General features: G+C 43.8%; 1 protein-coding gene across 1 annotated transcript in view; it reads right to left on the bottom strand.

The window, feature by feature from the left end:
* The window catches only part of AP1S1 (adaptor related protein complex 1 subunit sigma 1), a 73229-nt gene that overhangs the window by 5723 nt on the left and 43710 nt on the right, over window positions 1-23796 (bottom strand). Inside the window, exons 3-4 of the mRNA XM_085638218.1 lie at window positions 21620-21728; window positions 10713-10850 (exon numbers count right to left, since the gene is read on the bottom strand). Of these exons, the coding sequence (XP_085494344.1) occupies window positions 10713-10850; window positions 21620-21728 (247 nt within the window). The remainder of the gene's footprint in view (window positions 1-10712; window positions 10851-21619; window positions 21729-23796) is intronic.

Here is a 23796-nt window from a genome sequence, read left to right as displayed (position 1 = left end):
TGCTCCTTGTGTTGTGTCTTGTCTCTACCCCTGATAAAAATATGACAAAGACCCAAAGATTCAGCCCTGCCTCCAATAAGAGAAGCACTCCATTCCAACAGGGGTTCTGCTGGTAGCCTGTGGCCATCATCTGCAGGATCTTGCTATTGGCAGCCACTGTCACCAGGACTAATGTGAGAAGATCAGGGAGATAGCTACAGAGAGCCAAGGGGTTCAGGAGGGATTAGGACAAGCAGTAGGTCTGTACATCGCATCCTCGTCTCCACTGTTATGATGCCAAACCTGTAGGACTTTCAAAAGGGCTTTGGTGCATAAACGCAGCTCCATTAAGATTGTCAGCAGTCCAGCACAGCTCCCACCAGTCTATGACTGCCTCCCTGTAGAACTTCCCTCCCTAGAGACTGTCAACATCCCTTGCATGCCCTTCCTGGCTACAAATAAAGAAACCCCAATACATGGAAAGCCACAACACACTCCAATCCTCAAACATGCAGTCCCAAAGTCAAGGCCCTTTCTGACACATGACTCGCCCCACGAGTACCGCGCCAGCAAGGTACGTGGCCAGAGCTCCTGCAGAATCCAGTGTGTGTCTGCCACTGACTCGGTGTGAACTGAGGACAGCCATTCACTACCCTATGTATCCACCTGTGATGAAAGCTCACTGGCCACCTATATGTGCCCGACTGAACCTTTCACTCTGGGTTAACGTGAGCAGTGTCCACTCACTACCTGGATGTCCTGCATCTGAGTCCCTGACTGTGTGACTGAGGAAACCCACTTGTCAGGCCCCACCACTTCCAGACGCACTCCTTCAAAATCTGATCCCATCCTTGCCCTGCTCGAAGCCCCACTCAGGCCCCGCCCTTAACCCCACTTCAAACTCTGCCCCATCTCCGCACCCACCTAATTGGGTGAGTACCTGCACTTTTCTTTCCTCAATTAAAGCCTCGACAGCCAGAGACCAGCCACAGAGGGAACCAAGCTTGTACAGAGTGAGCGCTTAAAGGGACACGAGAGTGAGCACAGGCTGCACAGATCACAGCAGGAGGGATTACAAAGGGGGGGACCCAGGCCCTCGCGCTCAGGGTGCACAGGGCGCGGACACTGGGAGAGCCCACGCTACGCGCACCCCCCACGAGAAAGGACATACCTGGCACCGTGGTTAGCACCTGCAAACGGACAATAAACCGAGTGCTGGCACACGCAAATACAAAGGGAGAGGTACTGTGCACACATAAAACACTCTGAGTGCGCACTGGGAAAGCACACAGGGACAGGAGCACAAGTTGAGAGAGAGGGCGAGTACACAAGAAACACACAAAGAAATTGCTAGGAATACACGCTCCAGAGTTAGGACAGGGCACAAGTTTCAAGGCTAATTTGCATATTTAATTCAGAATAACGTCATGGAAAGTGACGTCACAATAAGTCATGCCCTTTGTTTTGTTGAACTTTTTTCAAATTAGATGTAGGGTTTTCCATGTATCCGTGTAAAAATGCCGAAATGGGACACTATTCATATTTTAAACAGAGGTATCGAACTTGTTAAGCCTCTTTTAATTGCGTTTAGAGAACAAACAAAATGTGCTGGGTATATTGTTTTATCAATAAAAGTTGCTTTTAGGGCATGTTTGTTTTCTGCTGGTGCTCTGTGCCAACTATAGGGCACAAAAGCACGCACATTTGCAGTTCGTTCAGTGATGGAAGGTTTAATGGTGTGAAGTTCTCTGTACTTCTCAGATTAGGACTTTTGACAAAGAGAAGGCTGTCCGTGGGAAGGAGGGCTTTCTATACGCCCCAAGGCCAAGTGACACCCACAGTGTTTGTAAATGCAAGACGCTACAGTGCTGCGGCATCAGGTGACACCTCAGAGCCCCTCTGACCTCCGGCAAGGGGAACGGAGTCCCCTCTCTAACAAGCATTGGCCGCGCGCGAAGTAAAAAAGCTCGGAGTTGTGTCGGCCTTGCTGCAGCGGAGAGGCGGGGGGGGGGGGGGGGGGTGAGGAGTGGAGGCCAGCAGAGGACGCAATCTATGGTGGGGGAGGGAATTGAAGCAAGGAGAGAGGCACGCAAGGCTTAATGAGTCTTGACAGAAACCCACAAGGCGGAGGCATGCGTGCAAGCAAGCTTGAGGCCAGGAAAAGCCTCTGGTACAACTTTTAAAAACCCGTTCACTAAATTTCTCGCAGAGCAGCGCTTGCGCTGGCTCAGCGAGACCAAAAACGGGGGGTTGTTAGTGGTCCATCGGGCATAGAGGAAACCCATGACTGTCCTTCAAGAGCCACAGAAAGGGGAAGCAGGGTGAAACGTGCTCATGAATAAAAAAAATACCTAAGGCCAAGTGGAAGATGAAGGACTGCAAAGGTCAGAGGTGGGGAGGAAGTTCTCCAAAGTCAGAAGAGAAGTCTATATAAATATCACATACATTGGAGAGATTTCTCCCCAAATTTGTACGTTTTACGTGAACTAAGTGGAATTTTGCATTTCATGATTTCACTTTTTTTTCACAAGGTGGGTACCCAGGGGAAAAATCAATACTTCAAAAAAAGCCTTGCATGATACCAGCGCAAGATTGATTTGCACACAAATATCTTGCTAAGAGCCATTTTTTGCTTGAACCAGTTTCAAGCTAGCATCTTGTGAGAGTTTGACATGAAAGGTGTGCTCAGGTAAAAAACAAAGTGACATAAGATACCAGCAAACCACATTCCATTACAAAAGTGTACTTTGGCACGTGTTTTGAAGGTCCAAAGACACCATCCAATTTTGGGCGTTCAGGACCTGGCCACCAGACACAGGGACAGCACTTTGTTCTGATGAACAATGATTCTGGAGCCTCAGATCCAGAAAGAGTCGGAACTATCCCAACTTCATTTCTTCTGGGGATCGAGAATTACAAGGAGTAGAATTGTGTGTCCCTCTTTTCCAAGGGCTCCAACTTCTAAGGCCTCTGCTTTTGCCGCAAGGCAAGAACACAAGGGCTAGTGGACAGTACCCGACAAAGTTCCGGTGATGCACAGGAGTAAAGAAAGATACAGCATAATCAATGTGAATTAGCAGGAGGACCCAAGCAAACCATCTGGGTAAACTACACAACTGGTCCAAAAAATTAAGACATTCTTCTGACCTGAAGCTGAACCAGTGATTTGGGGTGGGATGTTGAGGGGTTATTCATGAGGGAAATGAGTGGTACTGCTTTTGTCTGTCGGCAGAGCATAGGCTACATTTCAGAATCGGTTTAGCGGAATCTAGGCCACCCTTCAATAATTCGGAGAATGGGCTTGTGATTTGTAAGGCTAATCACAGGGCCATTTCCCGCAAAGCGTCAATGTAACACATAAGCGGACATGTGGTGTTTGCACTGCTCAAAGCTACACTGATGGAATCAAAATCTTTGTGCTCCATGGAATAAGCCTTTTGGACTCACCGGACGGTGTTGAAGGAAAAGTACAGGGGTTCAGTTTTCCCAAAAAGGCATGAACCAACAAACTCTCTGGGAAAGTGAGAGTAGTTAAGAATTTGTATAAGACAACTGAACATCTGGCGCTGAGCAATCTGCCAGTGAGTTGCTGGCCCTGATTCGGATTCGAATGCCTCTGATCAAGATGTACATGGATCCTGGTGACATCTGTGTAAGAGAGAAAAAAAGAAGAGATCTGGCTGCAGAGGAGGGACTATTGACCCAGTTGGTTTCCAACTCGACTCTTTTAATAGAGATTTTTGATCCTTAAGAGATTAGCCACCCTTGGTCTTCAAACTGGACATCATTAGCCACAATTGCAGTATATGTTAAGTACAGTTTATGCAAGCCTTTTCCAACAGAGGCTAGAGATTGTCCAAGGAAGGAATTCCCCAGACTTTCTCTTGAGGTCCAATGTGCTAATACTCCTGATATTGACCTAATTTATCATTTTGGGGTAATTTATCAAGGCTCCTTTAGGGCCATTTCTGTAGGGCAGGTCACAGGTTCAGCTGCAGGCTGACACCCCCCCCCCCTCACGTGACTCGCATACTCGGCAATATTAGGAGCCGAGACGCGAGCGCACAGCGGACATTCCTTTGATAAAGTCCTTGGGATTAATGGTATTGGTTGGGGGAAACTGTTGAAAGTGGAATATTTGTTTTAATAATCGTCGCATTGCTTTTACCTTTGTACGCGGATCTGTGTTCAATGCTCCTTTAGGGCCATTTCTGTAGGGCAGGTCACAGGTTCAGCTGCAGGCTGACACACCCCCCTCACGTGACTCGCATACTCGGCAATATTAGGAGCCGATGATGCGTTCGCGCAGCGGACGGACGCAGCGGGCGCGCCGCGAGCGCACCGAAGGCGAGCTCAAGGCAAGCCCGTCTGCGCCCGTCCGCGCCAGACCGGGCCCAGGGGCCAGGACCCCTGATAGTTTTAGAGTGATATATTCACGTGACTCATTACTGCAACTGAAACCAGTTGTATTAAACAAATGTTTACATTCTATGAGCTGTGATATATCTAGGCTACGATGTCCACACTGTGAATTTGGAAAGATTCACCGACAAGGTAGACAGGAAGCTATATTGGAAGAAACCAAATTTAAAATGTTCCTTCTTAACTGCCATTCTCTTGTGAAACACTCTGTCGAAATAAACTTATTAATGGAAGAGGAAAAACCAGATATTTTATTCCTAACCGAAACCTGGTTGGATAAAAATTCGAATTATGCCATTGTTGAAACCCTTCCTCCCCACTATCTTGTTCAGAGATTAGATCGAGAAAGTGGCCGTGGAGGAGGCATTTCCATTCTTTATAAGGAAGATTTTAAAGGCCGCTTTTCAAATAGTCCCATACCGGAGTGTGAGAGCATTTTGTTTTCATTCCAACTATCCTCCACCTCCACCTTTTCAGAGATACTTTTATATCGCCCGCCCGGCCCTTATGCGCCCTTCTGCCAAGCTTTTACAGATAATGTAGTCAAGTTTGCCAGCACCGTATCGAATTTCACGGTGCTGGGAGACTTTAACATTCACTTTGATAGAATGGAACACCCTCAGATTTCTGAGTTTGTTGAGGGATTAGAAACCTTTCAGCTCTCTCAAAAAGTGGTGGGCCCTACACACACTAGAAATCACCTTCTGGATCCTATTTTTTCTAATATCCAGTCTTTAACTGTTAGTCTAGCCATTCCCCTTCCATGGACCGACCATTTTCTGATCCCTTTTATATGGATCAGGCGGGAAACTAAAGTGATACTACCAAACATAAAGAAATCCATTCGTTCTTGGACAACCATCTCCTGGGATGAGTGGGAAAGCGATTTGGAAATCAGCCGTCCTCATTTACACCTTAACCCCATAATGGCTAATGACATTTTTAATAACTGGCTTGAGGTTTCATTAGATAAAATTCTGCCTAAGAAAAGGATTCAGGTGAAACCAGACCCCAAGAAAAACCCATGGTACTCCCCAGAACTTAGAAAACTTAAACAGGAATGTAAAAGATGTGAAAGGAAATGGAGGAAAGATTATTCACTGAATGATGGGATTCTTTATAGAAATGCCATTAGAATGTATAAAAGCGAGATTAAGTCTGCACAAAGTTCCTATTTTCAGGAAAAAATAACATCTGCAGCTAACTCTCCAAAGGAAATCTTTCGGATTGCAAAATCTCTGCTGACCCCTCCATCTCCCTGTTCCATCCGGGAGAATGCTCAATCCTGGTGTAACCAAATGGCAAATTTCTTAGCTGAAAAAATTCAAACTATTTATAAATCCTTCCCCATGCAGAAAGACACTGATCTGTCCAATCAATCTGAGGTAGAGACAGAACAACCTCTCCTGGTAGAAATTCCGCTGGTAAACGAACTGGAGATAGAGGGAATTCTTACCCATCTTAAATCTGGCTCCCCATCTGACCCTGCCCCTCCTACTGCTCTTCTTAAGATTAAAAAGACAATCTTATCAGCACTGGCTGGATTAATTAACGCGTCGTTCCAAACAGGGATTGTTCCTCACTTATGGAAAAAGGCAATGGTTAGGGCTTTGTTGAAAAAGCCCAATCTAGATATGGAAGACTGGTCAAACTATCGTCCCATATCCTTACTCCCCGGTGTCTGTAAAATTGCCGAGAAATGTGTTAATTCGATGTTGTCGAATTTTCTTGAAAATAATGCCCTGTTGTATTTCTCGTAGACTGGTTTTAGGGCAAAACATGGAACCGAGACTGCGCTATTGTCAGTAGTGGAAGAAACTAGGAAGATCCTAGATTGCGGAGGCTGCGCTGCAATTATTCTTCTAGATCTCAGCGCAGCCTTCGACACCGTGAACCACTCACTTTTAATTAAACGACTGCAAGACATCGGGATAAGAGGAACGGTAGTGAAATGGCTCAGTTCTTTTTCGGAAGACAGAGTCTTCTCCGTATTCCTGGATGACTGCGTTTATAATCCAGTACCGCTCTCATGCGGAGTACCTCAAGTCTCTGCATTAAGCCCTACGTTGTTCAACGTCTATCTGAGTTCACTGGCAAGTATTGTCACCCCGTTTGGGGTGCATATTGTCACCTATGCAGATGACACTCAGCTAGTCATTTCTCTGAACAATGATAACTCAGGAGGGTCACTTACATTATGCTTGGAGAGAGTGGCTAACTTGATGGAGGCATCCTACCTCAAACTCAATGGGGCTAAAACAGAGGTTATGCTTCTTGGAAACGCTACATCCTTATCTGTTGAATCCTGGTGGCCAATCAGCCTGGGACCCTCGCCTATCCCAAAAAAACCATAAAAAGCTTAGGTATCGTGCTGGACACCAAGCTTGATTTTAAGGAACAGGCTCGTAAGGTTGCAGGTACCTGTTATAGCCTTCTGCGAATGATCAGGAGGATTCTTCCTTTGCTCCCATTTATGGCTAGTAGAATATTGGTGCAGGCACTTATTTTGTCCAGGCTGGATTATTCAAATGCCAGCTACTTGGGGGCCCCTTCATCCACCACTAAAGTTTTACAGATCGTACAAAACTGTGCAGCTCGACTTCTGTTAAACATCCCTAAACGTCTATCTGCTAGGCCGGCACTCTCCTCATTACACTGGCTCCCCATTCATGAGAGGATTAAATTCAAAGTTATGTGTATTATTCAAAAATCTTTGACGGGAAAAGGTCCTACTCTGATAGAGGACATGATTCACCTTCATCTCCCTCAAAGAACACTGAGATCGGAGGGTAAATATTTGTTAACAGTTCCTAGAATAAAACGCACCAGATGTGGAGGTCGTAGGTTTTCCTACTGTGGTGCGAAGCTTTGGAACTCGGTCCCCATCCATATCCGTTCACAAAACAATCATTCCATTTTTCGCAAACAACTAAAAACACGACTTTTTCCCTGAAGATATTGAGGAACTGAATGTCCACTAGCGCGGGGATGCCTTCTGGTAACCAGGCGCTTTATAAATGCTTTTCAATTCAATTCAAGGATCTAAACACGGAACCAACAGATCTTTGAAAGCTTTCCAAGCTAAATTCCTAGATTTATCACTGACACAGAAATCCTGGAAGGCTAGACCCAGAGGGCATATTCATTTTGGGAAACTCCAACTGCACCATATCAGCAGAGATGCAGATCTATTCTTCTGCAAACTGACCCAATATTTTACAAATTGATCGCTAACAAGACGGGTCCGTCAGCAAGAGGCTTCCTCTTGGTGAACGCTTTGACAAAAAGATAGGCAAATCCATCAATACATTCTCCTCTCTGGAAAGGCACATGCTTTGCTTTGGTAAGTACTCAACCAAAGCCTTTTGCCAAGTTCGGCAGAGGAACAGGCTCGTCCTGGCCTTGGGAAATCTGAAGCTCCCTTCAGAGGAAGGTCACACTAGCAAGGGGGTTGCACTAACTTATAAAAAGAAGCAGAATCTTCACACTCTTCAGGGATCGAGGATTCAAAAGGCTGCTCGCTCGTTAGCTAAAAATGCTCTTGCGGTAGGAGTTTACCCCCTCCCTCAAACTACGCTTTAAAGAGTTACTCATAATTACCAAAATTTCTCCAGTGTAATTGAAGTTATGCCCGGGCATGCTCAGAACCTCTCCTAATTGTCAACTCTTAGGTTTCTTGTACACCCTTCTTTCCCGTTTCCTCTCGCACCCACCTTTAGTGGGTTAGGTGGTTCATGCTGGAGGCAGCCATTGATATTTCAGTTTTCTGGGCTCATTAGTTTGGAGCTACCCTGGCATCCAAGTCTTACAAGTCAGGATCAAGGCTTGAAGACATAATATGTTCAGCTGACTGGACTGCAGATGCACTGTTCGAACTGTTTTATTAAAAGTCAGTAAGTTATTCTTTTTCTCCTGTTGATAAGAAGCTGTAAATTTGCATAAAAAAACACCTATTTTCGACACAGAAAGCAAAACTTTCAATTCTGTTGAGGACAAAAAGGTGAAGATGAACTCACCCTACTATCATTTACTGTAGCATTAATTGCCACCGATTGCTATGAGCTGATGTTCAATAACTTGAAAATAATGTGATTTATGTTATGCCCCCTCTGACAATGTATCACACCTATCTTGGAATGGTCATGTAGTACCCGTTATGATTAATTGCAGACAAAGCTTTGACAACTCGAGTACAACAGGTTTAAAGCCTCACAGCAGGAACAGGCCATCTCAAGGTACACAATAACATTTATGCGGCTAAATGGACACTGACTGGCTACTGATTTCATTTTATTTTGGAGCTGCAGTTTTGTTCTCAGAACATTATGGGCATTGTAGTTGAATTTCTTTTTGGCGATTCTTGAACTCTATTATAGCTGCTGCAATAAAACAAGAAGGAACGTGCATAATGCTCACCTCCATGTCCTTAATAGATTTGGAAATTCGTATTTATGATTGCTAGACAAAAATTCGATTCTTTGTAGGTTCATGTACATGCACCGCATGCCTAGTCGGACAATGTATGCCTATAGGTACACATTCTGCATATACGTTTCTAGGACCTGGTGACAGGCAGCATTGTGAGATTGGGTTAGAGATGTGAAGAAAGTTCACAGAGCCTTCCCTTCCCTCCTTTGAGTGTTGCTAAGAGAACGAGGGCTCCTGTAGCTCTTCATCCAAGCAGCAGAAGAACAGGCCCACCCTGGCACTGCTGGAGATGCGCGCTCTTAATGAGGAGGCAGCGAGGGCGTAATGACTCATCCCTGCACCAGAGGAGACTCGAGCAAACAAGACAAAGCAGTCATGCTGGACAGCGATCCAGCCAGCTCACAATCCCACAGGGCTTCCTTGAATAACGCTCAACAAGATTATCTATCAAAGCCAAAGAGATCACCCATTGGAGAAACTCAGAACACCCTCTATCAGAGCCTGATAGAACAGTTAGCCCAAGAGAGCATCCACAAACAAAGTTAGGGCGCCAAAGCACGCCACTCAGTTGTCGCCCCAGGATCAGACTTCTCGTGAAATCATGCATGGTATCACAACTACCTCTGCAATTCCGGCACTCCCTATACTGGAGCTGCTGCTACAACACTACATGTGCCACAGTTCCCACCACCACACTCCGTGCCATGACATTCACAGCACCAGCACTCCCAGTACCAGTCCATCCATTATACTCATCATTACACTCCTCATAACCAGAACCTCCAGCTGTGAAGTTTCTGTATCAAATCATACCACAAAACTCTGGCACCAAAGGTCCCACAAACTAGCCCCATACAAAAAGTCTATCAAACTATCTGTGTTAGATGGCCTAATCTGATACCTACTTTCTACATATATATCAGTCTATTACAAACTGGTTGTCTCCGTCCTTATCTTCCTGATGTCTCGAGTTTTTCCTCTGCTCACTCGCTTGCTCCTCAAATTCTTCCACACTGCTTATGGCCATCTTCTCCCATCCTCACATTGACGTCGCTGAATAACTGTCTGTGTTTCTTTCTGTGACTAATTGTTTGAATGCCGGTGTTTTGAGCCCCCCCACACTCGGGTTTCTTTTCAGTTGCTGGAATTTCTACCTCACCCATCCTTTTGGTATTGATTTGTGGACACGTCCATTATTTTTGGAAGGGACATTTAGGACTACAAGTTAGTCAAGGTTTTTGCTCAATGAAAGTGAAAGGGATGTTGCTGGTGGCAGACCGACACACTGCTTCCGCACTGCTTTAAGGTTCCCACCTCAGTCCCCCAATTCCATGCCCCATTAGAGTGGAGGGAGACATAATAATTAGTATTAAAACTACAGCTTATGAGCAGACAGTGGGATGAAATAGTTGACTTTCTCAGCTGTTCAAAGGAGTGGAATGGGTAATTGCCAATATGGAGTAAAAAACACACTAAATCAGCTTTAGAGAACACCCTAAGTGGGACTAAAAGAATACATCAGTATGTCAATGTGCATCCTCCATGTTCAGCTGTAACGGAACCATGCACATCGATTTTAAGTAGATTATGGGATACTATGACAATCTCACATGGTAATGAAGTGCATTTTCCAAGATATAATTTTAGAAGAAAACCATCAAACCTACAAAGATCACACCGTCCCAAAGGACAGTCAAGCAAAAGAGAAAATGAGAGTATACATAGCTGCGTGTTTGTGTACAGGGAGTACCTCAGACCCAATATAATGTGACATTTGGAAGCAAGTCTGTGTGCGCGTGTAATGAAGCAACCATACTCGTACATCTTAGGAGTGTGTGCGCAAGAAGGGAGAATGTCAAGTGGGACAGGCACTGGTGACATACTTCCTGCAACAGGTCTGCATGCTCAATGGCCTTGAGCACACTCTTCTTTGACGTATCTTGGATTTCTCCTCCTATTATGAACTCATCCAGGATGAAATAAGCTTTCTCAAAATTGAAGATGATATCTAGTTCGCAGACCTGCAGGAGATAAGACAAAATCTGAGTTAGTACACACAGGAATCAAGAGTAGAGATAAATTATGATACTCACACTTCACGGAAGCATGGCTCAAGCATTATACGAGGAAACCCAAAGGTGGAATAAGTCATCAGACTGGGAGACAGGAGGATTACAAGGTCAGGCTTATATTAAGGAAGAGTGTGGGAGTAAATTATTTTAGCTACACACCACAAGCACCTATCAAATACAGAGTATGCATTAAATTACGTAACACCGCCCTACAACTATCAATACAGTTTTGTATGACATCTACACTTCAAACAAACACGAAGGAAGATTAAAAACCCCAGAGTCCACAACCAAACTCGAAAGGAGACTCCACTATATCCATACAATCTATAGCCATTCTGACAAGTTCTTCACAAATTCTTGATGCACAAAAATGGGACTCCACCCAGGCTTCTAATAACAGACGGGGGCTATACATACTCTAAGGGACCCCCTTTATAAATTGAAACCCTATTAAGTGTCAAAAACCAGAATAGACAGTTTAGCAAACAGATAGTGACTCGAACCAGCATTCACCTATCTTAATAACTTGCCCTCTTCTCAAAATGGAGGTTCTCAGCCTAGCCTCATCCATGACCTTTTTGCCAGGATTACATATATCTTTTACATGCTCCTCTCTCAGTACTCAACATGATTTCTCAGCAACTCTGCACTTTTCAACCCAGGTGGGGATCGTGCCAATGTATGTGATCTAATATTCTGAGGGTCAAGAATGCGGTTGTAAATGGATGACAGTTGGCAGCGAGATAGTTTTTACAAAGCTGTACTTCACTTTTATTGTGTTTTCCCCAATACACACATGCTTCACTTGGAGTCTCCTTTCTTTCACTGGTGACAAAAAACATGAATGACGGCTAACTTGTAAGGGAGATATAACCTTTTTTGAAAGGAAGAAGAGATAGAGTAGCAGGTGTGGTGTGAGAAAAAGCAAACAGAAAGAAGTGGGGAGAAGACAAAGTAAACATTATCTCTGCAATGCCACTGTCAATGGGTGACTTACAGAGTAAGGAAAGCACAAGAATTTACTCAAATTTGAAATGAGCTGTCAATATCTCTTCCAGGAGTAACGAGGAAGAAATAGAATATAGCACCAGTTGGTTTTAGAAACAAAATAATCAACTTAACCTTGCATGGTCATACTGAAAGCAGTATAGCGCATGGCTCAGTGTGGGTGTGCCTAATACTAACAGAGAGGGTGTGCAGTTAACAGTACATGTGCCACAAGCTATGCCGTGCATGTGATGTGGACATCAGCCATGAAAATCAAAGTTGTTCTCGGAATCCTTGGGCGAGACATGGACATTGAATGGAAAAAAAAGTTGAGGAGTGTACTTGACGAAAGCAAGCATTCCAGAAAGGTAAATTAGGGTTTGATTTAGGATCAGTCGAGTGACAATGATACAGTGCCATAAACAAGAGTAGCCAAAGATTGAACCATCGATGGTCATAATCAACGACAAGGTTGTGCAGCTCGCTGTGTAGATTACACTAGAGTTCATTAATGTGCAAGCCACTGAGCACCATCTCACTGAGCGGCACATACCTCGGAGGATTATTTAATTGGCAGCGTGAACACCATCCTCTAGGCTTGTGACAGCAGTTTGATTAGCAGTAGGTAAGGAATGATGAACTTTGGGCAAACTGCTCTAAATATATTTTCAATAAAGTAAAGGTTTCTTGGAATGATCACAGGTAGAGAGTGGTGGGCTTTAAATTAATTCACCATGGGACAGCCGAGAGATGAGTCAGGCAGATTTTCCGAAGGTGATGTGGGATTTCTTGGAAGGTAACACCACAAATAATGCTCTGACGAGACAAACTGGTTGGAACATGTCATTATGGACAGGTGTAGAAAAAGATGACATGTCGATGTTCAAATAAAAGTAAGGTTTCACAGTCCAGAAGGATTCGAGAGGAGGAAGAAAAAAGTAATAAACGCCCTATAGTTGATGATTTTGCTAACCTAGTATTCGCTCTGTTGGGTGTTCGAGGGAGGTAGGAGTGGGGTGCTCGTTGTTTTGCGTGTGTGCAGGTGAGAGAAGCCATTTAATTTTCTTCAAATATGGAACTCTGCCGCAGGGCCTGGGAGGTTGCTGTCACGGAGCTGGAAACATGCAGTCTTGTCTGTCTGTTTGGCAATTTCATGCTGGTGCTATGCTTTTTTCAGATTGCCCAGCTCCTTGCCCTTTTCCACTCTTTGACTAGGACCTCAGTTTCCCTTTCTAGCTCTTCCTCCCCCATTGCTGCGATTCTCTTTATTTTCTGGAGCTGAAATACCAGAGTACGTTTCTATGTAGGACTCAGGGGCTCAGTGTGATGGAAATCTGGGAGGAGCCCTGCAGACTAACCAGATTAGGAGCTGGAAGCCTGATCCCTTGTAAAGCTAATTAGACATCTCTCAGTTTAGAACTGCTCTCCTCGCCGGAGGCATTTTAGATACAGAACAATGCCAGGGAACGGATTTTGTTCCTGTAGTGCGAATGAAGGTGCACATCAGTTGCTCCTAGTTCTCACTCGGACTGAGGATAGTTCACCTTCAAAAGCACTTTACAATCTCTGCATAACAGAAATCCCACGCTTCCATTTCACCTCAGTCACACAGTGCACATATCCCTCTTGCTAGTGGCACTGTATATTCTCCCGAAACTCACCCCCACACTCCCCTAAACCACTCTACAATTAACACGTTGCCTTCCAGTCTTTACTTAATGTAGGGCGCACCATATTTTGGAACTTATGGACCACAGGAATAAAACAAACAAGTTAATCACCAGGAACAACAGTATTGCAGCTTGAGGTGGTTTACATGATGTGCATTATTGCAGCATCGAGTGGCTGTTTCAGGAAACACACACACACACACATATATATATATATATGTGTACATACAAACACACATCATACGGTATTGACCACAGAAGTCTGTGTGCTCCTGAGATCATCACCATAATTCCGCAATGATCCACTAATGCCCACCATTTTTAGGTTTGCTCAATTAAAAAACAAATACAAAAACTATTACATAGTTGAGTGAGGAGACATATATATATATATATATATATACATACATACAAACACACACACACATACATACACGCACACATACATACACACACGTACATATACACACGTATGTATGTGTATATATACAAAAACAACAATTGATGGACAGAATGCAGAACAATGTCATACATTCACCCCAGTACAGAGATCTGGGCCTAAATCCATCGTTTTTTTGCTCACCATGCCGTTCCAGTTTGAACCCAGCCATATGCAAATCAGTCTTGACCCTGTGCCTCATGGGAACAGTCCAGCCTGAACTGCCAAGCCAGGTCCTCCCTGGACTGGAAACAAGCATCCTAGGACCGGTTTCGGGGTTTCACCCCTCTTCAGCCAGGATAGCTTGATTCCAGTGGCATGGAGAGCAAGGGATATACATACACACAAAAAACAGCAGTGAACTCTGGGTAGTTCCCAAGTTTAGGTGGAGGGCAGCTCCTGTACAGAGCCCCCTACAATGCCAGCGACACTCTGAATTTGCTCACCTCAAATGTCTGCTTTTCTATGAAAACGTTTAAGCACAGGATTAGCACAGTGCCATCCATGCTGAGATAGAAAGGGACAAAGTCTTTTGCCATTTCTACAGAAAAGTTTTTAAGCATGGGACTAGCACAGTGCCATCCATGCCGAGCTGTAAAGTGACAAAAGTCATTTACCACTATAGGCACAGCCTTACAGCTTTGAATTGGTAAAATACCAAACATCCAACCTGAAATGGATAAAAGCAACCCCTGATACGTGTGTTTCGCCGATATACCTTTTCAGAGAGGCTTAGCATTGTCCAGACACAAGGGAGCATCCAGTATAAGTCAAAAAAGCATTGGCATAGCCAATAGGTCTCGCCTTAGGGACCTTATAAGTGTTGAGCCATGCAACAGTTGCATAACTAAATACTTATAAGGTCCCAAAAGCGAGACCTATTGGCTATGCCAAGCGGCTGTGCGGCCGCGAAAGTGATCGCGATCAAGCATCAAAGCGGCCGCGAAGGTAATTGCGGTCAAGCGAGGAGCGCCCGCCCGCGCACATGCACTGTAGCTCTAGGCTGGCCTGGTAGCACTTTTTGGAGCCCTCTCAATAAGTCTCACCTGACCAGCGCATGCGCTGGGTCAGGCGAGACCTAAAAATGAGGTGAGCAAATTCAGAGTGTCGCTAGTGTTGTAGGGTGCTCTAAACAGGAGCTGCTCTCCACCTAAACTTGGGAACTACCCAGAATTCTCTGCTCCTTTTTTGCATAATTTATGCAGCACTCCTGAAAAAACCTATATTTATTCTGTGGCAGTGAAACAAATGCGATCTAACGCTGTTTATAGCAACTGTACTAATAAGTGCACATTCAGACATTAATTACTACAATACAAAGGTGCGATTCGAGTTTATTACCACAGTGCACAAGAACTGTCAGGTAAAAAAACACTTTACTGGCTCACTGATTGCATATAACAAAAAAATGAAATAAGAAATGACTAATAGTCACAAAGTCTCTTCACTGGGTTTTTAACGTATTGCATACATTTAAACACTTGCATCCTCGTTTGGTTAAATACCTTTTTTTGAAACAAGTATACATAAATATCATGGTGTGATACACATATGCAGACGCACAGACTATAATAATCTATTTATTACCAACATTGATGGAGGGAGGAGACTATCATAACCCCTCCCCACACTTAATGACAAGAAAAATGCTACTCTTGACGAACACTGTGTGTGTGCAAGACTGTATAGGTAACAGAACATGTGTTAACAGTATTTTTCTTTAAACTTCCTTTATGAATACGTTCAAAGGGTGATAAAATCAATGTACCAAGAACCTGACTTAACTCCCACGATAGGATGGTGTGTACCTTGGTGGATACACTCTTCCCTCTTACAAAAACAAGTTCTTAACTACCAGTATGGTAAAAAAGGACTTTTCTCAAGCGCCTTTACAAGTACACGCAAGTACTGCCAAATGTACTCTTAAAGACTTCTAAAGGAATCCACTGTCAAGCAGAAGCTATACTAGAATTTGCCCTACAGCTGGTCCATATTGAAAAAAAGAATCTGCCTGACACCATATCATAAAACATTTCCACTTTGCTGTGTAACATTTTCTTAAGTAGTAGGTTTCAAACACCCCTTAACGCCTGTACGCAGCAATGCCATAGGGTAAGGTAACCAATCTCAAAGATTTCCAGACGCAACCTTAGCGGGTCCGGCTCTGTGCGAGTTATCTTTAATTCCAGCATTTTAATTAAGTTTGGAATGGGTCTGCTCTTGTGAGGTGGACCTATGTCATGGTCATGCGATGTTAAAGTCATGGCTGCCTCAGCCACAAAACACCCACTAAAACTTTTGTTGATTGCCTGCTGCAGTATGTGAAAAGATCCATGACCAATTCATTGACAGTGCATATCCCCTTGATTGGGAGTGTGGAAACCTGGATGCACATTTTTGGCATTTTGCATTTTGTGGTAAAAAGATTTATTGATGGTTCTCCTCACCTTAAGTAAAGGTGCGTTATAAATGACTCATGCAATTTCTCTTGACAGTCACCCTGTTTCTTATTTTTTTATTTTTTAAAGTCAAGTTTTCTGCAAACATGTTTCGATCTCCTGTGACATCGTATCCCACCATCTGGATGTTGAGTTGTATGGCCTATTCCAAATCTCCTATGGTAACTTGGAGAAATAAAAGGGCCTCATTTCCTACTTTAAGGTAAAATATTGCAGTGACGCTGTCGCAGAACAATTGCACTGATGAGTCCAATAGTTGCACTGAAATGCTCCCATGACCTTTGGTTCCAAAATACTGATGTACTGAACTGCTTCCTTCTGGTACCATTCACGTCCGACATGTAGGTATTGATCGGAGGGATCGTTACTGTGGCGATTAGTTTTGGGACTGCTCCAGCCTTTGTTTATTTGTATGGATTCTATCACCGTCTGCAACTTCCCATTTAGTGTTTCACAACCAATTAGATCTCCTGAACTCTTACTGACTTATAACCAGTGACTTCAGATCAATTCCTCAATTGGTGGATACATGAAATCAAATTAATGCAGGATACCATCATCCCAACAGTCTCACAACTGCCCCCACTCTCAGAGACTAAGAGAACAGGTAAAAGAGAATGAGGTGCTCGTGTCAGGAAGGTCGTCATGTGAAAAGGAAACGGTGGGATTTAAATATTTAACTTACATACCCAGTAATCAGTCGTTGAGAAAGATGTGCATACAATCCCCTCCTCCTTATAGGTGCGCCTTCTATAGGTAAGACATTATGCAAACACTTTTGGTGCCGATCGCTGAAAGCAAGGACTGATTAAATAAATGGCTGCCATTCACCACACACAAGAGATGCTTTGTGCTTGAAATGCACTGGCATGTGGAAAGAGGCACCCATCAAGTCTAATGTTGCCATCGAGTTGTGTTTGTGAAGGATTGCTCTGACATCTTGCTGTGTAGCCCTGACAGATTAGAAACGTGTCAGAAAGGAGAACTTCTTTTCCAAATCAGTAAGTGTTTTGAATGCACCCGCCGATCTCACTCTAGGCACGGCATCACGTGTACTCTTTTGCTACTATGGCTTGCAACAGCAGTGGAATGTTATCTTTACCATGCATCATCTTCGACCTATCTGTCCAAGCATTATATCTGCCCCTTGTGCCTGGAAAAAAACACAACCCTCAGACGTACATAGTCTCGGCTGGTATGACTGGGAAGTGAATAGATGGTCACTTTGGTGGAAGCAGCGACTTTAGGTTGACGTCCCTTTTCTCTTCCTCTAGCATGAAATAGCTGCCGTGCATGTAAATCTTGCTGCCACGGGGATGGCGACAGTGGTCTTATGCAAATTGCTGCTGGCAATACCCTTGGTTTTGAGTATAGTTACCTACACGTTGGTCGCGTCGGGGTTGACGTTCTATGCCTGGAGGGATGCTTTGTAAGGCACCAACAACTGTTGTTGTGCCATCATCTTTATTCATTTGTTCCAGCATGTGGCCCAACTACTGGTTTGCCAAACAAATGTTTACAATCTTAGGGTGTATATATGACATGTGCCTGCACCTCACGTTAGACTCTTGAAATAATCTGCGAAAAAAGTCTGATAAACCAAACATGTGCTTAGCTGACTGCTGGTTGTGCCAGCAGAATTTCAGAGCCCATAGGTTTTGGCCAGGTTTTTGTGGAGCTGTTGCAGGATTTGGGGGGCTTAGGAACCAAATGCCCACATTTGTTGCACTGAAGGCGATAGACTAACAGTTCCCGCTTTCCCTTTATGTGCAGAGCCAAAGAAAAGCTTCGTTTCAGCCAACTTAGTGTTTTACAGACTTGAGCCATCATTGCCTGTGTAAAAGCAGGTGTCCTCCGTGTGCTCAATGAGCTGCACTTCTGGTGGGTCAGAATTCGATACCTTGGTGTTCTGTCTGACTGCTTGCACCCAGATATATTCCGATACAACAGTAGACATATCGAGCTACACCACGTTCAAAAACCCAAGCTGTGTTCTTTCCATTGCTAAAATAAAGGACAATCCAGGGAACACTCAGTAAACACTGAGCCTGAACACTAACACTCTAGCACGGGCAACAGAACCTTGGTTAATGTGCAAAGATAAATTTCAATATGTATTCAGTGTCGAACCATAGCAGTGACATATGGGAACATGGAAAACTTTATAGCACATAAGGCTCCTCCTATGGTCGACATCCAAAGTAAAAATAGATTTATAAAAGCATGTGTTTTCAGACCCATACACTAAACTGCAGAATACTGAACAACATGTGAATTTAACAGATTCCATCCTACAAAATCATATTTAAATGCTTGATCTAGGTCCTGCCATAACAAAATGGAACCCGATTTAGAGAAAACGTGACAGAGTACCCTGCCCACCAAACTCTTGGTCTTCCTGCCTCCTTTAGAGATGGGTGGACCTAAAGCATTCCATCGATGCAACCTCAACTGGCTGTCGGCATGGATGGTGTACTGTCTTTCCTGTGACCACCTGGAAAAAATCTGGTGATGAGGTACAGAAAAAAATGATTAACACTTTTTATTTTTTTAAGAACAAACTCCTGCTTTGGGAATTGCTTTCTGAAAAACAAATAACCTGAAAATGCTTAATGGGTGGCAGTTAACACAGACTACAGCTGTCCAACAGATGTTTTGTACATTGAAAGGAATCGCAGTGACTGTGATTCCTTTCAATGTACAGAGATGAATGCTGGCTATCATCTCTAAATTTGGCAAATGGTGGTCCATCAGGGTTGCAGAAGTAATGTCCTTCACCACCCTGACAGACTTGTGCTCCATCTGCAATCCATAAACCAACTCCTCAATTTTGAACCCAGTAATGTCTTCCTATCAGGATCCTTTATACAAGTAAAGAGACAAATCAGTCAGAAAACATCTTTCAGCACATAATCACATGCTCCATCAAAAGTCACAACCTATTCTCTACCGTAACCCTTATGATCTATCCATTTGACAGCCAGGGCTCAGTTGTGCAACATGGCTGCCTCAGTCTTAAAAATGAAGAAATTGGTATCTACAGCAATACTTTCAACTCCAAACTACTCTAGATTCACAGTGTGCATTATTCCTCCAACTAGTGGTTATATTGATAACATTCGGTTGTCCAAAAAATAAAGATTTCTGAGAAACAATAGGTAGTCAGTGGCACTCATGAGAACATAGACAAAGCCCACAATTCATCTGCCAGTTTTCAGATTTATTATTTTCTCACAGAAAAGTGTAGTTAAGTTAAAGAGAAAGAACCATGTGCCAACGCGCCTCCCAACAGAGTGAGAGGGGGCAGGAACCGGATGCAAACTTAAAATAGTTTTGCGCTGCATAGCCATGCTTTCTGGTAGAGTGTATCGATTCCCTATTCACTTGCTGTGCATCGACTGTGGTGATGGGCTTAACGAAAACCTCCTTTGAGTATTACCTTCCCCACCGTGACTTCATTAAACATCTACGCTCTAATGTTCAGTTAACGTGCGAGCAAACCATGAATCTGCATCTCTGCATGTGTCTGACAAGGAAATATTTCCAAGAAAAGCAATTTAGGTTGTTTTGTTCCTTGAAGAAATCACTCTAGGCATACAGAATACCCCTCTGGCAGCTAAAGAAGAGCCTAACTGAATGGACTACAGAAGTCCTTGTGGAACGGTCCACTCTGCAACAGGTTTCAACATCTGTGCAGCATGAGAGAGTTGGTCTGATTCGTGTGAGGGTTCAGTCAAATCAATGAAACACAAGTGCCCTTCAAAATCTGCAAAGTGTACTATTGCTGATGGAGGTTCAAGAAAGAATGGCAATGCAACTGTATGATTCATATGAAAAAGCAACACCTCTGCTGGAATAACACATACATCCACGCCGTCTCAATGTAGGTTAGTGTGGCTGCATGATAAGTGCCTGGATTTCATTCACTATTTGTAATGAAGGACAGCTAATGAATTCACTCTGGGCCAGTACGTTTGTGGAACTATATATGGATAGATTCACACAGAGGTTGCATTAAACAGGTCAAGATCGTCTTCCAGCAGGATATGTGTGCAGTAATAGTTATACTAGTTTTAATCCTCAAAAATGAATAACAATGCACTGACTACAGTACTGGTGAGTCATGTGGGAGGGACGTGTCCTTGAAGAGATGGCATACTGATTTAACCAGTGTGTTTACGCCACAGACACCAAGTAGCAATCGGATTTACAGTTGGCCACTTGCGGACAGTCTAGAGAATAGACGTTTATGCCAATGACAGATGCTACAATTTGTCTGGTCTGTTTGCATGCTCGCAACTTCAAAAGAAATTGGTCTCTAGTTACCATTCCAACTGAATGTTCACCAACTTATCAAAACAATCAAGGCTATTTCTGCGCACAAATCTCCAAAATAGAGGGTACCAATTCAGATAAAAGCAAAGGGGAGAAGGACCAAGCTAATAGAAGTACTAGGCTAATGAAGTAATTTCTAAGAGCTGGTAATGTCTTCATCTCAGTTCCTTCTGCTAAGCCTTTCATAGGAAGGCCTTATTTTGGGGAACTTCTATAAACATGTGCACCCTTTGACGAAGCGTCGCAACGAAAACAGTCAACCATCAATAACTAAAAGGTTCTTTATAACAGATTTGTTTTCATGTAGTACTGGATATCATGCATCTGACATTTCTAATTGCTCTAAATAACAGATGTACCTGAAAGATGCGCGTTCTTCCAACTCATGCAGAAAATATTCTGAATGTGTATCAGAGTAGAACAGCATGAATTTTCCGCTGAAATTGCTGTTGCTGGAAACAGCTCTCATTTTACCAAGTGAGCAGTGAAAGAGCTCTACCCACCCGAGGACTAGGAAAGTCCTGCACGAATCCCTCTAGGTTTGGCCCCTAAACCACAGGCAGCAATACATGTGCACACTTTTCAGGCATGGTGGTTATGGGGTGGGTGTTCCACTTCATTTCAGACAGATCAGGTTGGTTGACCAGGCTGCTTTCCAAAATACTAGGTATTAACACATTCATGAGATCAAGGCACTCTGAATTAAGTAACCGATGCTCGACTAGAAGATGTCAGTGTTGGCATTTTAGGCATGGAGTCCCAACTACAAGCATGAACTAAAATTAAGGGCGGGATCAGTGCTCCCACCACTAAACACATACTCACACTTCCAAAATACTTGTCAAGTAGCTCCACGTATCGATGAATGAGTTCCAAAGTGATAAGCTCATTATCCTGGCCCTCAACTGCACAGCAGAAATATAAACTGGCGTACCTGCAGGAAAAGACATAAAAGAACAGTAAAAGAGCGACAAGGAGTGCAAATGAGAGATTCCGTGACAGCAATACTTTTAATAAAGAACTGTTAAGAGGGAGGGGGAATACGAAGAGGCACTGAACAGAGGTAGCCGTTAGGGGCATTAAAAGGTGCCTGGAGGCGTATGGTGCCAGCCCAGTTAAGACAACCCTCACATTTACAGCTCCCCTTCACTGTAAGGGATTGAGTATTGCGCTAACCTGCCTCCTGCTACAACCTCCCCAGAGTCAGCACAAACATCTAGGGCACTACATTCTTCATCCTTTGTGGATAAAGAGACGAGTATGGATGGAAAAGGCCCTATGTTCACCGCAGAAAATAAAGAGTTGACTAAGGCCAGCATCCTCCATTTAGGTCGAAGGTTGTTGGGTTCTCCATGGCTGGTAGCCTTTCACCCCAATGCATGCAGAACGGCCTTGTGCCTTCTACTTGAAAAGATGAATAAGAAATGCTTGGTACTGCCATCTCATTCAGGTGGTGCAGACTTCTGTCAGAATACTAATGGTCCTTCCATGGACACGGAGTGAGGATCAACAGAGGAATGCATTGGGTACCAAACCTTACAGTCTGTCCCCTCTATACTTAAAGGCAATTGTTTACTGGATGTTCCTTAGTTTCTTTGGCCCTGGTCTCAACATTACAGGGCTATCTTTACTGGGTGCTCCACACTGTAGCCCTTATGGTTCCCACACTACTGTAAGAGGCTATTCATATTGGATGCACATCTGTAACTTGAGTTCTAAGGTCGTTTTCCACCTCTTACACCTCATTCTGGGCTCTGAACAGACATGGGAAGCCTTTAGGGGTCTCACTAGGCTGGGGATGTCACCTCTGATGCATGAATCTTCTAATCTAAAACTCCAAACGTCCCTGCTGGTGCGTCCATACGCAGCACAGCATGCATCCCATAGCTCTGTAACATTCAATGGCGAAATCCTCATTGGAGGATCTCTAAAAGGCTGAACTTCCCCCTCGTCTCCTCTGTTGTCAAGTTGTCTGCACCTCTAAACAAAATAAGCCAACTCTACTGCATACGATATTGTTAAAAGATGTCCCTGTGACTCGTGGTCAGTTACCAGGCCATGTGCATCGAATCTGGCCCTCGCCGTGTTTGGTGCTGTAATAATGTGGAGGACAGAGAGCAGTTTCTGAAAAAAGAACATTCACATCATCTGTCCATGCAGAATAGGTGGCTAGTGGTTTATGAAGACGGCACGCTCACAGGACACCATAGGAAACAGAGTCAAATACATAGACTCCAATTCAAGAATAAACACAAATGTGCTTCTCAATCAAAGCAGACTTCATGCAAACCAGCCCATGACAAACAAACAGGCATCTCTTGGTTCAGAATAAGTAGTGAGTGATTTTTATGTCTCGCCTAGGCAGTGCGCATGCACTGTCTCTCCGAGACATCTAGTAATCTATATGCGTGGTGAAACTCCACCTATGGCTTGGTAATTTCTCGCCGCTTGCCATTAGTTAACTTTGGCATTTTCTTTGTTAGAGGGCTTATTATTGGCTCTACATCCGATAGGTAACTTCCGGTTATTCCGGAAGCAGCACCGCCTAACTACAGTATCGTTACGCTTACAAAGGGTAATGGTCTTTTTTAAAAATAGTGCGCATTAACATGCGCGCGCTACCTTACATTATACGCATGTGCAAAGAAGAGACTTTAACATATTTTCATTCAGCGCTTTGCCCAGTTCAGGAGCGCTGTGCTTTATGTACTTGTTTGATCTTTGAACTGTTTGTGTTTTTTGCAGCTCAGCAGGTTCTACTGATACCCTGTCGCTCGTTGCTGTGCTCCAGTGAAAGTAATGCGATCTTCACTTTCACCCTTTTGCTGCTCAACTATGCCTATTGCAATTTTTCTCTTGCCCAGGCTGCTCGACTCCAGTTTTGCTTTGTGTAATGGTGCCTGTGCATCATCTTTTTAAAATGTATGGCTAGCAATGGCGCCGGTGTGTTTTTTTATTTTTAATGCGGGTTAAGTTAACAAAAAAGATATTTATTTTTGCAG

This window comes from Triturus cristatus, chromosome 12 (assembly GCF_964204655.1).
Source record: "Triturus cristatus chromosome 12, aTriCri1.1, whole genome shotgun sequence".
NCBI classification, from domain to species: domain Eukaryota; kingdom Metazoa; phylum Chordata; class Amphibia; order Caudata; family Salamandridae; genus Triturus; species Triturus cristatus.
Note: the sequence above shows the minus strand (reverse complement) of the source record. Positions and strands in the feature narration are given on the sequence as shown.